Raw genomic sequence first — 16049 nt, 5'->3', positions numbered from 1 at the left:
AACAATTCAGCACACACAGTTATGTATTTCTAGCTAAATTCTTATACTAAAAAATAATTTGTTGTTTACATGAAATTCAAATTCAGCTGGGCATCATCTTTTTTTCCTCTTTCTCGCTCAATACATCTGGCAGCCCAAATCAAAGAGGAGGTTCCTTCTTCCAGGCCTGAAGCCCCTTGGCGAGTTGCCCAAGGCTGGAAGGTGCCCAAGGCCGGAAGGTGCCCAAGGGCCCGTTCACCTATATATTCAAACTCTTTACCTAAAACTTTCCGTTTCAGGCAACTACGCATGTAACCTCTTTCAGCTGCACTTGCGGCTGAGAATCCCAGCGCTCCTTTCTTTCGCCCCTGGTCTCAGGATGGGTACCCGCATCTAGGGGCTGGGGGTGGGGCAGACAGACGAGGGTGCAGGAGGCAGCAAAGCAGAGCCCGCAGGCGGGACTGGGAGGCGGGGCGGCAAGCGGACCCACCCATGTTCCAGGTGCCGATAAAGATGGTGATCATGTCGGGCTCCGGCTGCTCCGAGTGCTTGTTCTTCATCTGCTGGAGGAGCTGGCAGAAACCTTCTCTCTTCTAGGGATTGAAGGGCAGACAGACTCAGAAAGGCCTCCGCCTCCCTGCACATGACACTTTCAAAGGACTGGTCAGCTTCAAGAAAACTGGGGGGAGAGCGGATCAGTGCCAACTTCCAGCACAGCCATCTGGAAATACATGCCTGAAGTCTTAAGAGAGAGGCTTTTCTCTAACCCCGCCCTTCCTTTGCAAGGACCCGACTAAGGAAAGAACCAGGGACCCTGCGAAGACCCGACCACATCATGGGGACAGCAGCATGTGTTTCAACACAGAAAATCCTAGAGGCCTTCATGTCCAGCCCTAGGAGGCGAATTGCTAACTGTTTTATGGGTCATCCATAGGCTAGAAGACCACAGATTTTAAAAATTTGGGTGCAAAAACACTTCATCAACAAGGGTGGATGGTCAAGATACATTGTTTGGCATGAAAAGCCAATTGACAGAAAGCTATGAACAGCACCATTGCATTTGTATTTTTCAACACACACACAAAAACCATCCTGAAAGATAGAATCCAAGGATTACTAGTGTATATGAGTGTTTTCTATTTTAAACTTTTTATTTGTATCAGTTATTTTTTACCAATAAGAATTAGATTACTCATGTAATGAAAGAAAATTTAAACGAAAGAAACTAACGAGAAAGAAAAGACCCCACGAAGGCTGTCCTTCCCTGTAGGCTTCACTCTGTTGTCCTGTACAGAGCAGGGCACAAAGTGGACGTGGCCCTCTCGTAGCTTACCGGTCAGTAGCAGAGGCGGGCGAACCAAGTGCGCCCCAGAGTTTTCGGCTGCACATGTGAAATTAGCCATGTTTGACTGTCTCAGACCTCTGTAGATGGCAATCTCCTATCATTCAATCTGATTTAATTGCAAATCTAAGTTGCAGCTGAAGAAAGCAGCTCACTCAGAATTATGATGGCTGTCTTTATGGGAAATCTGCGTCCAGGGGCAGCTCAGAACTACGTGCCTCGGTTTACCCTTGTGCCTCATCTTCTGAGCATGTGACCATGAGCAGAAGTGGGTTTTGGACCTCTGCCCATGTGCCCAGCACGATGCCTCCCCCACCTGTCTGGAACCCACTTCCTTGTTTCTCCGCAGTTCCTTCTCGATCATTCCTCTCAGTCCTTTTCACCCTCTCAGCTAATTCTGGGGCCCACAGAGTCCCCACTGGCCAGCTCTCCCCTGCCACACAGGTAGACACAGCCGGGTTCCAGCACTCGATGGGGCAGTCTCCGTGGGCCCGTGCCAGGAGCCCTGTCCCTCTGCCGCGGGGCCAACACAGTCAGCCACCCTTGACGTGCTGGGAGCCCCATGCCTGGCTCAGCAGAGCCGCACGCTTGCAGGATAAACAACAGGGCCGCAAGGCTGGGTTTCTGCACCTGGTTGGCACGTGTGAGGTGAGGGCTCAGGTCAGAGACTCTGTCTGTACAGAGGCCCCCACAACGCCCAGATCCCAAGTTTCTCCATCAGCCCACCCACCTCTTATTCCAGCAGCCAGACCTGGTAGGGAATCTCACTTCTGCTTGGGGGCTGTGCAAGTGTAGAAATGGAGGGGGTGCTGGTTGAGACTCAGATTTAAATCTGGGGTGTCTCCGAGGGCCTCCGGGTACATCCCAGGGAAGCTCAAAGCCTCCCAAGGGGGCTCAGGGCTGGTAAGACATGGATGATAAAGGAGGCACTCTTCCACAGGCTGGCATGGTGGCAGAGGTTGCAGATGGGGCTACTAGCTGGCCTGCATCCCCCCCACCTTCCTGGGCTTGGCTTCAGATGGGAAGTGGGTGTGAGAGTTGAGCAAGCTGATGGTACCCGGTACCCACTTCCAGGCACATAGCAAGCCTCAGAAACCATGCCTCCCTCACTCCCCTCCTGGCTCGTCCTAGGGCTTTGTGGTCACTTACTTTGGAGTCAGCAAAAACGTACTCCTTCCGCAGGGTCTTCTCCTTCTCTGTTTCCACCAGGATCACCAACTTGTTCAGAAACTTCTGAGACTTGATGAGCTGCAGGACTTAAGAGGGATGCAAATTTACTTTTCTCATTATCCTCCAACACGTGCAGAGTCTCCAGGGCACTCTGGCACCTGACCTCAGCAGTCTGACTTTTCCGGGCCCAGGCTGAGCACCAAATCTGTGCCTGGTCTCCCAGATTCTTGCTCCTCGCTGCTCTTCCAGGGAGGAGCTCAGGGTTGGGAAGGGTGGAGCCTGGAATGGGAGGAGGTGGCCTGACCAGGGCAGAGACAGCGTGCCTGTCCATCTTTTCGGCTCCCTCCCTCTCTCCCTTCCTTCTCTTCCTCCCTTCCTTCTTGTGATTGTTTGCAATTTATATCTAAATGAAAAATTAAATATTTGTACTTCTGTCAATGATTAAAAGAGGCTCAAATCATTATGAACAATAGTACTTCCCAACTCCACCTCCCTCCAGTGTCCTGCTCCCTAGAGGCACTCACTTTCAATTCCCTGAATGGAATTTTTTGTTGTGAATGTTATTAACACTTCGTGTCTTTCAATAAGATGCTTATATTGCTACTTCCTGGTGTTTCAGTCTTACGTACTTCCTATTACATACGGACTTCCCACCATAGAGGATGAAGATTTAGCTCTCTTTCACATTTACAGCCTGTTTCCCCACCTCACCATTCCCCTCCCCCTGTCTGTGTATAATTTCAGTGCCTCCACCATCCCTCTAATAATTACATCATCGTTTTGGCTGGATAAGCATTCCGTGTTTGTTATTATGGGAATGCTCTTGACAGACAAGCCTTGATTGCTTTCTTTTTCCTACACAACTTTCTGGTTTTTTCCTGGAGTTAATTGCCATATTTTTCCATTGGTCCACACTCTCCCTCTGTAATTCTCTCTGCCATGAGGCCAAGCGCTTTCATCAGTTTCAATGCCCTGACGGTTTCTCTCCCAGGGCCTCTGGGTCTTCTCCTCTCCAGACCGGTGACCTCAAGGTCTGATGCAGAGCCATGACTTAGGGCCCGTCCTCTCCATCATCCAGGAAACCCATTCACCTCTGTCTCACTTGTATTGGACCCCATGTCTTCCTCTTCCTCAGTTTACGCCTTCATTTTGGTAGAGCAACATCTCTAGCAGCTTTCCAAGAAAGGGGATGGGGCGAGACACTTTTGGAGGCTTTGAATGCCTGAAAACGCTATACTCACACTTCCCTGACACAGCTCTAAGTTGGGAATAACTTTCCTCAGGGCTCTCGAGACCCTGCTCCATCATTTCTGGTTCGCAGCATTACTACTGAGACATAAAATGTCATTCCGATCCGCCTACATGCAGAAGAGTTCCCAGGCAGGCCTGGGAGAGTTTGCTTGAAGGTGGCCTTGGTTGGCATCCAGGACTTTGGATTTGAGAAGGGTCCCCAGCATGCCAGGAACTAAGAGCAACTCACTATGCCTGTGCTACCTGTACGAACAGTGTGGTTTATGCTGAATACTAGTTTTCCTCCTGGGCTACAGTCATGGGGTCACAAAGAGTCAGACACAACTGAGCAACCAACACTAACTGGGCTTCCCCTGAGAATCTGGGCTCTGGGTATGTACCAGGCTGAAGGTGACTATGCGACCAGCTCAGTTCAGTTCAGTCGCTCAGTTGTGTCCAACTCTTTGTGACCCCACGGACTGCAGCACGCCAGGCCTCCCTGCCCATCACCAACTCCCAGAGTTTACTCAAACTCATGTCCATTGAGTCGGTGATGCCATCCAACCATCTCATCCTCTGTTGTCCCCTTCTCCTCCCGCCTTCAATCTTTCCCAACATCAGGGTCTTTTCAAGTGAGTCAGCCCTTCACATCAAGTGGCCACAGTATTGGAGTTTCAGCTTCAACATCAGTCCTTCCAACGAATATTCAGGACTGATCTCCTTTAGGATGGACTGGTTGGATCTCCTTGAAGTCCAAGGGACTCTCAAGAGTCTTCTGCAACACCACAGTTCAAAAGCATCAATTCTTCAGTGCTCAGCTTTCTTCATAGTCCAACTCTCACATCCTTACATGACTACTGGAAAAACCATATCCTCGACTGGATGGACCTCTGTCGGCAGAGTAATAATGTCTCTGCTTGTTAGTATGCTGTCTAGGTTGGCCGTAGCTTTCCTTCCAAGGAGTACGCATCTTTTCACTTCACTGCAGTCACCATCTGCAGTGATTCTGGAGCCCCCAAAATAAAGTCTGCCACTGTTTCCCCATCTATTTATTCCCCTGTGACCAGCCCCCAGTGAAATCCTGGGATGCTGAGTCCCTAACAAGCACCCCTGGTAGACGGCATTTCACGCATGTTGTCACAACTCAGCGAGGGATGAATTCAGCTCGTGCTGTGTGCCTCCGAGGGGAGGGGCTCCTGGAAGCTGCTGCCTGGTCTCTCCTGGACTTCACCCCAGGCATCCTTTCCTTTTGCTGACTATACTCTGTGTCCTTTCAACCACAGTGAATCACAGCGATATGACTCCACGCTGAGTCCTGGGAATTTTCCCGGAGACTCAGTTAACCTACACATGATCTTGGGGACCCATGTTGTTGTTCTTTAGTCACTAAGCCATGTCCAGTTCCTTTGCAACCCCATGGACTATAGCCCACCAGGTTCCTCTGCCCATGGGATTTCCCAGGCAAGAATACTGGAGTGGGTTGCCATTTCCTTCTCCAGGGGATCTTCCTGACCCAGGGATCAAGTCCAAGCCCTTTAACGTCTCCTGCATTGGCAGGTGGATTCTTTACCACTGAGCCACCCGGGAAGCATTGGGGACCCGTGACAGTCTGTAATCTATCTTTTGCTTTGAAGTTTTGGGGATCTTTTCTTAGAATCCAGTATTGTGAGACTTTTCAACACTGCATATGCCTCAGGCTATGTTGGAATATGGTGGGCCGTTTTTAGTCTGGAAACTGGTGCTGTTCAGTCCTGAGGACCTTTCTTGAATTATTTCTTTAATGAAATTTCTCACCGTTTCCGTGTTTTCTCTGACTGACTGATTATGTTGGTACTGGATCTCCTGGACTGGTCTCCTAATTGTTAAAAACCTCTTCTCTCCTATTTTCCTTCCTTTTATCCTTTTGTTCTACCTTCTGGGAGTTTTCCTCAATTTTATCTTTCCATCCTTCCTTTGAGTTTTTATTTTAAAAATTTCTGAAAAAAATTCTGCTATAATGTTTTATTTCTTCTTACCAATCTCCTTCCACTCCCTCCCTCCTCCTCCTTTTTCTTCACTTTTATTTTGTTCTCTGAATGTTCCTTGAATAGCATTCTGTTCTGGTTTCACGGCCCAGTTTCTTGTAAACCATCATAATTTATTTCCTCAAAGTTTGTCTTTTTGCTTATTTCTGCCTTGAGTCTTCTCCTATTACAGGCTTCCCTCCAATGACTGGGGGTCCTTGGGTCCCCACAGTGACAGCGGGGACTGTCCAGCAAGGCTTCTCCACGGGGTGGTCTCATGGGCTGATTCATGGGGAACCTCTTCATGGCAGTGTCTTTAGATTTTTGTTCCTGGGTTGGTCATCTTCCTGACTGCAGGTAGTGGGCCTGGCTGGCAGCATCCCAAGCTGGGCAAGGATAAAGGCTGGTGTCTCAGCATTCAGAAATATCTGTTATCGAGTCCTCTGTATTTGGTAGATTCCTCCGCCCTCACCATGCCCGGGGTCTCCTGGTCCCTTACCTCCTCAAATTTTAGGTTTTCTGCCTAATGTGTGAGGGGAAGCCACTGGCTGTGTGGAATGGATGGGGATCGTGTGGGTCTAAGTCTTTAAAAAGATTTTTATCCAATCCTGCTGTTTATAACCCCAGCTTCACCCTCACTCCAGGCACCCCGATGCTATCAATTCCTCTGCCCTTTGTGGTTCTGTGGTGTGAGTCAGGCCTCTCAGCTTTTCCTATGATACATTTAAAATTTAGCTGTTTTGGTTCCTATGGCATGATTATCATGATCCATCGCTTTTCAGAATTGTGTTGCCCTCATTTTCTTTCCTGTTTTCTTTGTCTGAGTTTTGCCTTTAGGAAGGGAAAAGACAATCCTGTGTGTGTTCAGCTACCCTCTTGAGCTGAAGTCTCACTCAAGGGAAATCGTGGGGGTTCCCTGCTCTCAGAAAGCCCATCGGCCTTATCAGCAGCGGTAAATGTGCCACGGCATGAGTCTTACCCGCAACTGGAATGCCCGAACTCTTCCAAATCTGCTGCTGTTAGGCTGTGTCTCCTTCCCTCTGACCATATGGGTTTCCTTCACATCTACTTGTAGGACTGTGTGGCTTCCCTGGGATGTGAGGTCTTGCCGGCTCAGAATTGGTATTAAAGTGAAAGCTGCTCAGTCGTGTCTGACTCTTTTTGACCCCATGGACTATACAGTCCATGGAATTCTCCAGGCCAGAATACTGGAGTGGGTAGCCTTTCCCTTCTCCAGGGAATCTTCCCAACCCAGGGACTGAACCCAGGTCTCTGTCATTGCAGGTGGATTCTTTACCAGCTAAACCACAAGGGAAGCCTAAGAATACTGGAGTGGGTAGCCCATCCCTTCTCTAGCGGATCTTCCTGACCCAGGAATTGAACCAGGGTGTCCTGCATTTCAGGCAGATTCTTTACCAACTGAGCTATCAGGGAAGTCCCAATTAGTATTATTAATACTAATATGAGTGTTAGCAGGTTCAGTAAGTGGCCCACTTGTTCCCACACCTAGTTAAAGAGAATCTTGTTGGTTTCTTCCCCTTGTCCCTCTCCATCTCATCTATTAGTAGGTATGGGCAGGTCTACCTCCAGAACCTGTAGATCACAGGCTTCCCTGGTAGCTCAGACAGTGAAGAATGGGCCTGCAATGTAGGAGACCCAGGTTCAATCCCTGGGTTGGGAAGATCCTCTGGAGAAGGAATGGTTACCCACTCCAGTATTCTTGCCTGGAGAATTCCATGGACAGAGGAGTGTGGTGGGCTACAGTCTATGGGATCACAAAGAGTTAGGTAGGACTGAGCGACTAACATTTTCACTTTTGGGTTTCCCTGGTTGGCTCAGATGGTAAAGAATCTGCCTGCAATGCAGAAGGCCCGGGTTCTATTCCTGGATTGGGAAGATCCTCTGGAGAAGGAATGACTACCAACTCCAGTATTCTTGCCTGGAGAATCCCATGGACAGATGCAGGCCACAGTCCACGGGGTGGACATGACTGAGTGACTGAGCACACCTCCAGAACATTCCCAGTCTGTCCATTTTTCCCCATCTCAAGCCACCACCACTTCTTGCCTGGCTACTGTCACAGCCCTTTAACTGGTCTCTGCATGTCTGCCTGCCTCCTGCCATCACTTATTCTCAGCACAGCAGCCAGAGTTCATTTTAAAGGCAGATCACACCATGCTCCTGCTTAAAACTTCTTTAACGCCTGCAATGCGGGAGACTTGTGTTTGATCCCTGGGTCAGAAAGATGCCCTGGAGTAGGACATGGCAACCCACTCCAGTATTCTTGCCTCAAGAATCCCCGTGGATGGAAGAGCCTGGCAGGCTACATTCCATGGGGTTGCAAAGAGTTGGACACGACTGAGAGACTAAGCACTCACTAGTGGCTCGTTGCACTTAGAGAGCATCCTGGGTCACCAAGGCCCCGTGACTGGTGCCCAATCTCTGCAGCACCTGTGCTCCAGCCTCCCCGCCCCTTACACTTTGAACTTGCTCACTCCTTGAAACCTCTGCCCAAGTGCCTCTGCCCCTGGTTTTTGCATAGCCAATATCTTCTTGATGCTCAACTGTCAACTCCAACGGCATTTTGTCATTTCCTCCATGACTGGCATGTCCTCCTATTTAAGTTCCCAGACGAGAGTTTATCATTCCCTGATGCCTTCCTAGTTTGTGTACTCGTTTCTTTCTCTCCTGACCCTTCCTTGGATGTAACCTCCCTCGGGGCTAAGAGCACACCTGGCTAGCTCAGCTACACACCCCCAGCACTCCGCAGGTTGTAGCTGCTCAGTGAGTGAGAACATTATGATTTCCTTACATGGCAGCTGGCCTTTCCTACATGTGGGAGACCTTGATGCCAAAGCTACTAAGGAACGTGGTGACCAGAACAAGGCAAGGAAGCTCCAACACCTGCAGTCAGAGAGTTCCGCCAAGAGGGCGGCACTTTACAATAATCACCGTGATTGGAATCTGACTGTGTGTCGGGACTGCTAAGGACACGCCTCATCCCACCCGCCCTCACAGCAGCCCTATAGGAATCCACTTTACAGACGTGAACATGGAGGCTTGGAGTAGTTCAGTCACTCGCTCAGGGTCACACCTACTGGCCGCGGACGTGAATGTGGTTTACCCAGAGCCCCTTGTCCCTGAGACACACTGCCTCGCCAGTACCCGCTGCAAAGAAGCCACCGAAACACACAGCCACGTGAACTGTGTTCTTTCACTGACCTCACAGTCGTTCATTCACGCGTGCACTCAGTATGTGTTTATTGATCACATATTCTGTGCCAAGCACTGTTCTAGACTTTGGGAATTTAGCAGTGGACAAAGACCGCCCACCCCGACCTCCTGGGCCCTGTGGAGCCACATTGATGGTGGAGGGGTCAGGAATGTATAAGTGACATTACAAGTGCTCAATTGGCAATCACTGAGCACGCACCGACCGGAAACCAGGTCCTGTGCGAGAACTTGTGGATTCCAGGGTGAGTGAGGGGAAGACCCCACTCTTTGGGGGAGGGGACTTGTGAACAGGTAATTGTGTTCTGACATGACAGGTGCCATGACAGAGGATGAGCCAAGCCCCATCGACACTGAGGGAAGACAGGACAGGCTGGTGAGGCCCCAGACAGCTGGCTGGCAAGCCCTGGGCATCTGTGCTTCTCTTTTAAGGGCTCAGAGACCCACACCACAGTAGTTCATTCTGGACTCCAGCTGGGTTTTCTCAGGGCCACTGGTCTCCAGCTCAGCTCTATCCCCCCTCCAAGATCTCATGGCACCTCCCCAGTGTCCACAACCCACAAAAGGGTACACTCACCCCCCAGACAGTAAACCCGTCTGTGCTCCCCAGCCCCCAGGAGAACATCTCCAACTCTTACTCTGCATTCAAGGCCCTGCACACATCTGGGACCCCATGCCCCACTGCTCTTCCCTCCAGGGCCACAGCAAGTGACATTTGATTTCCCTAACATCCTGCTGCATTCCTTGCACATGCCATTCTCTGAGTCCAAGTGCCCTCCCCTACCACATACTTGAACTCCTATTCAGCCTTCAAACCCCAGACAGAGCCACCTCTGTGGTGGGAGGCATCCCCACACCACCTTTCAACAGAGCTAATCAGTCCTCCTCCAGGGCTAAGCTCACATCTGACACACGTTGTAATACATGCTGACGTCAGCTTTCCCTCCTAACCTACAGATTCTTGGAGGGAGGGCTAAACTCAGGGCTGGCCCACAGGAGATGTTCAAAAGAAAAATGTCCATTGAATTAACTGACAAGAATTCCCAGTGCTTCTCAGAATCCTGACAGGCGTTTCTTTCAATTCAGAAACCTCAAGCAAGCGGGCACTCTCTGACAATCTCCTTACTCATCTGAGGCTTCCGTTTCCTCTTATCAAAGTTGGGTCCACCCCTTTCAGTTCTAAGTCAGTCTCCATGACAGTGAAGAGGAACTTAGAGTTCTAAGCTGATCTCTCACGAGTCCTCCGTGCTCACACCTTCAGTAAGTCCCTGGTTCTCCTGCCCGAGTTGGCAGTGGGCGGATCAGTCCTGCCCCTGCCCTGGCACCCCAACTCTGTGAGTATGACAGCCACCACACTCCAGCGTTTAGGGGCTTCCTTTCCTGCGCTGTCCTCCTCACTGCTCCCTGCCTCCGTCAGAGCTGCCTTGGAGGGATAATTATACCATGATGATGGTGCTCATGCTCAGCTGCTTCAGTCATATCCGACTCTTTTCAACCCCATGGACTGTAACCTGCCAGGCTCCTGTGTCCATGGGATTCTCCAGGCAAGAATACCGGAGTGGACTGCCATGTTCTCCTCCAGGGGATGGTGGTAACAGTCAATTTTATTGAGCATCTGCTAGACGCTCGGCACTGTGTGCTTTGATGTTTACTTAAGACTCATGGCCGCCCTACAGGATGCTACTGTACCCATTTGACAGAATAGTAAACTGAGGACACTGCTCTGTCTCTACTCCAGGAGGAGCTTCTACCATGACCACAGTGTCATGGGCACACTGTAGTTCTTGGCAATTTCAATCAGCTATCTCTCCACCAGGATTTGGGGTGGGCCCTCCACACTCCGTTTGTGCAGTAGCCCATTATTCATAGTTTCAATCTGGTTGGTCCTAGATAACCCGCACATTCCTTGCTAGAGAGGGCTCTAGATCAAGCTCACAAGCAGCTGACCTGAGACTTCAGGCTGGGCTTCTGACATCTCCCTACTCTATCTACCTGCTTCTCCGGGCTATATCCTACCTCCTGCACAGGGCTGGTCCCCAGACTTCCATCCCCTTGCCGCCCTGAGAGCATCCCTTGGACTTTGGTGCCTCAGCCCAGGTGGGACTCAGGAGCAGGTTTCAGGACAGGGCAGACGCATATGGGGCAACCCCCGTCCCCTGGCCTCTGCCTGGACACTTTGCTGTGGGGCCAGCGCAGCTGTTAGGCACAGGGAGGTACTCTCACACGCATTAGCTCGTCTACTCGTGACAAGCCTATGAGACATTACTATTATTCCCATTTCACAGATGAGAAAATGGAGGCACAGAGCGGTTAAGCCACTAGGCCAACATGATACAGCAAGGAAGTAGTGGAGCCAGATCCGAACCTGGGCAGTCTAGCCTCAGAGCCTATGCAAGTTCTTATCCTCTGTCCTACTGTTCCCAGCAGAGCCTCTGGCATCAAGTTTTTGCTGAACATACAATCTCCCATGGAGGTCCAACTCTAGGGTTTCTTGGGGGCAATGGGAGGAATCTGCAGGGCTTGGCTATCAGGCCAAATATCTGCCCTGTGAATACTCAGCTCAGGCCAGTGTTCTCAGCAGGGCGAAGCTGTGGCTTGTGTCCCCTAGAGACCCGTGTGGGACATGCCGTGACCTGCTCCCGTCTGCCATCTCTGCTGGCGAGAGCTTCAGGGCAGGTGGTGCTGACCCAGGACAATCTCTCAAGATCACTTCAGCTCAGGGCTAAATAGCAGAGGTCAGACAGTGTGGAGCCCACGCTCTGAACAGGCACCTGCTTCGCAAGGCTAGTGAGGCTGGATTTCCCCAATTTTTCAACTCTGGACATCAGTCATGGTCTCCAACTAGAACCTGTCTCCAGAATATTCTATCTATCCCACAAGCCAGGCCTCTAGCAGAACCAGATGAGAATTCCCCGCTTCCAGACATCAAGAAAAGGGTTTTAATGTAACCACATGTATACAATGACTATATGTATGTGCATATGTGCATAACTACAACAAGAGTTTAATGAAAAAATATTTACCTTTACTCTTTGCAAGGGCTTCCCTGGTGGCTCAGACGGTAAAGAATCCGCCTGCAATGTGGGAGACCTGAGTTCAATCCCTGGGTTGGGAAGATCCCCTGGAGAAGGAAACGGCTACCCACTCCAGTATTTTTGCCTGGAGAAACCTCATGGGCAGATGAGCCTGGTGGGGTACGGCCCATGGGGTCTCAAAGAGTCGGACATGACTGAGCAACTAAGCACAATTACTCTTCACAAAACTCCTGTGATGTTTTCTGCTTTCTTCTCTGTTCTTTCTCTTCTCACACCACTTTATTAACAACAAAAGATCCTGATCATGTCTGGGATTCCTTTTCAGAAAAAGGCATACCTTTATAAGTATGTTCCAAGTATTGCATGGGACATACTTATACTAAAATTTTTCATTGTTTATCTGAAATTCAAGTTTAACTGGGTATCCTGTATTTTTATTTGCTAAATCTGGCATCCCTAGTTATATGCTGCTAAACAGATTTTGAATCCCTGAAGGATAAAAAAACACTGCTTATGGACCAGAGGGACTTTGTCTTCAGGGGTTTGAAAACCTGAACTGGAACACAAAATGTTGTGTTAGGGTGGAAATTTATTTAAGGGATGAGTCTGTGGCGCTTAGTACTGTCTCGGGGAATCTGTCAGCCTTGTGAGGATAAACCAATATCAAGTGAGGAAATGGGGCTCAGAAAGTATCATGCTGTGATGATACATGGGCTCCCCCCCATTGTACAGATGGAGAAACTGAGGCTTGGAGCTGCCCCCTCCCCGGCAGGCAGGGCTCTGAGCCCAGGCAATGATGTCAGGCCCATATCTGCATTTTCCACCACTCTGCTCTGTTGCCCCCCAAAATTCAGTTTCCCTTCAGGGATCCTGCCCCCAAGAGCCTCTCTCTAGCCTTTCTCTTTCCCTGAGCTTGCCACACTGCTGGCTCTCACTTTCCATCCGCACTGACAAGGCTGCCAACTCCAACTCTGCCCCCCAAATTGCCTCCTCCCCCCAGTTATTCTCCATCCATCACCTGTGGCTTCCAGCACTCAGTAATAGCCAAAATCATCCTACTGACATACTTACTGGCCACTCAGTGCAATGGGATGTAAATTCCACATGGGCAGAGTCTTTGATTGTCCTGCTTGCCCAGGATCCCCAGTGCTTGGCCCACAGCAGCTTCTCCATTAGCCTTTGGTATGGGAATATTTTCCATTTTACTGATGAGACTATTTGAAATGCAAAGCCTCGGTTGCCCAGAGTTGACTCCTATGTGCTAGGCTTTCCTAAGGAGCCTTACATGTGGATTAGTTCATGGGGACCTTATCATCCCCATTTTACAGATGAGGAAACTGAGGCCCAGGAAGGTTAAGGGTCATGTGCAAGGTCACACAGGTGCTAAGTGGCAGAGCTGGGAATGTCCAGTCTGAATTTAGAGCCTGTGACATTAATGCCAGGATGAATTGTGTCTGTGCTAACCTAGGGATGTGCTACCCTGATTTGATAAACAAGGCCTGAACCAAGCACAAGCATGACCACGCACATCAGCCCGCCTCCTAGCAGGAAGAGCATGTACGTATACGGAACTGCCACCCAGGGCCAAGCGTAAGCTCATTTCCCCAGAGTGTGAGGAAGCAGGTGGAGCATCTGGGGCAAGCCTCAAGGTGTAGGGGGCACAGGAGGGGAGCTTGAGAACTGGAGGTGCACCACAGGCAGGGCGGGGGCTGGAAGGTACCCCAGCAGAGGGTGGAAGGCTCCTGGCAAGACTGGCTTTCCCGACAGCCTGCTCCACATAGCCGGTGGCCACAGGAAGCATATCTGCAGAATGAGGATTTTACAGACGCGAGGGCCTTACTTTTCTTGTGGGTGTAGAACTTGTCCTCAGAGCTGTCCTTGGACTTCTTAATGATCAGTTTCCCAGACTCGACATCGACTTTGAGCTGCAGTTTCTGAGGAATCCCCAGAGATTCTGCCTTCACCTGTGGAAAGAAGGAAGAGGAGGGAAGGGGAAGAAGAGGCGCTGGTCATCCCTTCTCGGTGCTTTCTCAGCGCGTCCACGAGCCCCTTGTCCATGTGACCGGGCGGCCCTTGGCCATGTGTCCCTCCCGTGTGGGACCTCTGGCTTCTATGTCTGAGCCTCCTTTGCCCCAGAGGGAGTTTTCGCTGGCAGCTCCTGAGAACTGCTAAAATGTGGAAGGAGCCCAGCTTCTCTGCTGTGTGCACATCAGTTGTTCTGCCAAAGGGTTTGGTGGAGGAGACGGATGAGCTACTAGAAGATGCTTTATTCGCTGTTTAATCCGACAACACTCAGAAATCTGATGAGTCACTTCCTTCCACAAAGGATTTTAGTAATAGATTGAAGCTCCCAGGCCTTGTTACAACCAATATATGAACTTTTACTGATAACAATTAGGAAGAAGACAATTGTCTAGGCACTCAGAATATGGACATGTATCTTCTTTTTTCCCTTTCAACTATAAACAGTATCTCTTGGCTCTGTACATTTTGTTTTTATTTTATTATTATTATTTTTGCCATGAGGTATGTGGATCTGGGTTTCCCTAGTAGCTCAGACAGTAAAGAATCTGCCTGCAATGCAGGAGATCTGGGTTCGATCCCTGGGTTGGGAAGATCCCCTGGAGAAGGGAATGGCAACCCACTTCAGTATTCTTGCCTGGAGAATCCCATGGATGGAGGGGCCTGGAGGGCTTCCAGTCCATGGGGTTCCAAAGAGTCTGACAGCACTAAGCAGACATGTGTACACACACATGTGGAATCTTAGCTCCCCAGCCAGAGGTGGAAGCCTCACCCCCTGTAGTATAAGCACAGAATCTTAACCACTGGACCACCAGGGAAGTCCCGGCAATACATCTCAGAAGGACGTGGGGGTGGGCATCCCATCCTGTTTTCGAATGTGGAACCAGTGCAGGCCGAGACGCTCCACAATGTCGGGGGAATACAATAAAAGCAAATTTCTGGGCCTGGAGAATCTAACTCAGTCACTTCCAAGGAAATCATAGGAATCCCTTCTCTCCCGCTAACCCCCACCTCGAGGCACTATTTTGCAGCCTATTCAAGGGGCCGCCTGTTTGATGACACTCACTGCCCCCACTTGGAGAAGGATGAAGTTTTGGTGTCTTGGGTCAATGAGAAGCTCTTCCCATGGGATCCTCCCCATGAAGAAGGCTCCACAGAGTCACCGAGACACCTATCCTAACATTTCTTCATCTTTCCAGGGAGTCGGTTCTCCTGACTTCCAATCTCAGTCAGCCATAGGGCTTCCTGCTGAGCCCAGAGTCCTCCTTCCACTGGGACCAGAAGGCCGGCCAAACCCCGTGGAGCACAGGTCCATGGACACGAACCTCAAAGGTGACCGGTGGGATGAGTGATCGCCGGTGGGGAGACTCCGGACCCTCGTGCAGCAAGGCCTTGACCTGTGGGCGGAAACGCATGAGGCTTCAGGTTGGGAGGCAATGAGAAGCCAGCTTGGGCTGGGACAGGGTCACGGGGACACCTGGGCATTCTCCGAGGGAAGAGGGGACCACAGAGAAGCCCAGGGAAGCGGCAGGACTCCCCCCAACACACACCTTATCTTCAATAGAGGACAGGAGACTTGTCAGTTGGCTGAGCTTGGCCACCATGTTGATGGGACTGGCCTCGCCAGGTACCTGGGACGCGAGAAAAAGAGCAGGTAAGGACGGGCTGCTCAGGGCCAGCTGTGAGAGGCGTCAGGCTGAGCCTAAAAACACACTTTCAGAGCATCTCTGGGCTGAGGGACAAGCTAGGGGAGGAACTTCTGGGGTCAGAGGTTACGAGGTCATGCCAAACGTGTTCCCAAATGGCTAGACTGTACATCCTTGCTGAAGCGGGTACTGTCAGATGAGCCTGCATGTTTTTGTTAAAGAGGCAGCAACCATTTGGAACCTTTCACCAAAATGAGTTGAACCAGGAAACAAAAGCAGGATTAGCCTGAAATTATTTTTAGGTTCCAATTTTAAGCTTCATCCTGATTTCCTCACCAACAACTCCACAAGCAGGATTACCGTCCCTCTTTGCAGGTAAGGAAATCAGGGA

The 16049-nt window shown here is 50.3% G+C and overlaps 1 protein-coding gene across 2 annotated transcripts in view; it reads right to left on the bottom strand.

The window, feature by feature from the left end:
• Positions 1–16049, bottom strand: part of INPP5D (inositol polyphosphate-5-phosphatase D) — a 136528-nt gene that overhangs the window by 40508 nt on the left and 79971 nt on the right. For both annotated transcript variants that reach the window (XM_044945292.1, XM_006041763.3), the window contains exons 7-11: positions 15563–15643; positions 15338–15409; positions 13831–13954; positions 2471–2577; positions 470–572 (exon numbers count right to left, since the gene is read on the bottom strand). In XM_044945292.1, coding sequence (XP_044801227.1) covers positions 470–572; positions 2471–2577; positions 13831–13954; positions 15338–15409; positions 15563–15643 — 487 coding nt within the window. The remainder of the gene's footprint in view (positions 1–469; positions 573–2470; positions 2578–13830; positions 13955–15337; positions 15410–15562; positions 15644–16049) is intronic.

This window comes from Bubalus bubalis, chromosome 6 (assembly GCF_019923935.1).
Source record: "Bubalus bubalis isolate 160015118507 breed Murrah chromosome 6, NDDB_SH_1, whole genome shotgun sequence".
In the NCBI taxonomy this organism is placed as follows: domain Eukaryota; kingdom Metazoa; phylum Chordata; class Mammalia; order Artiodactyla; family Bovidae; genus Bubalus; species Bubalus bubalis.
Note: the sequence above shows the minus strand (reverse complement) of the source record. Positions and strands in the feature narration are given on the sequence as shown.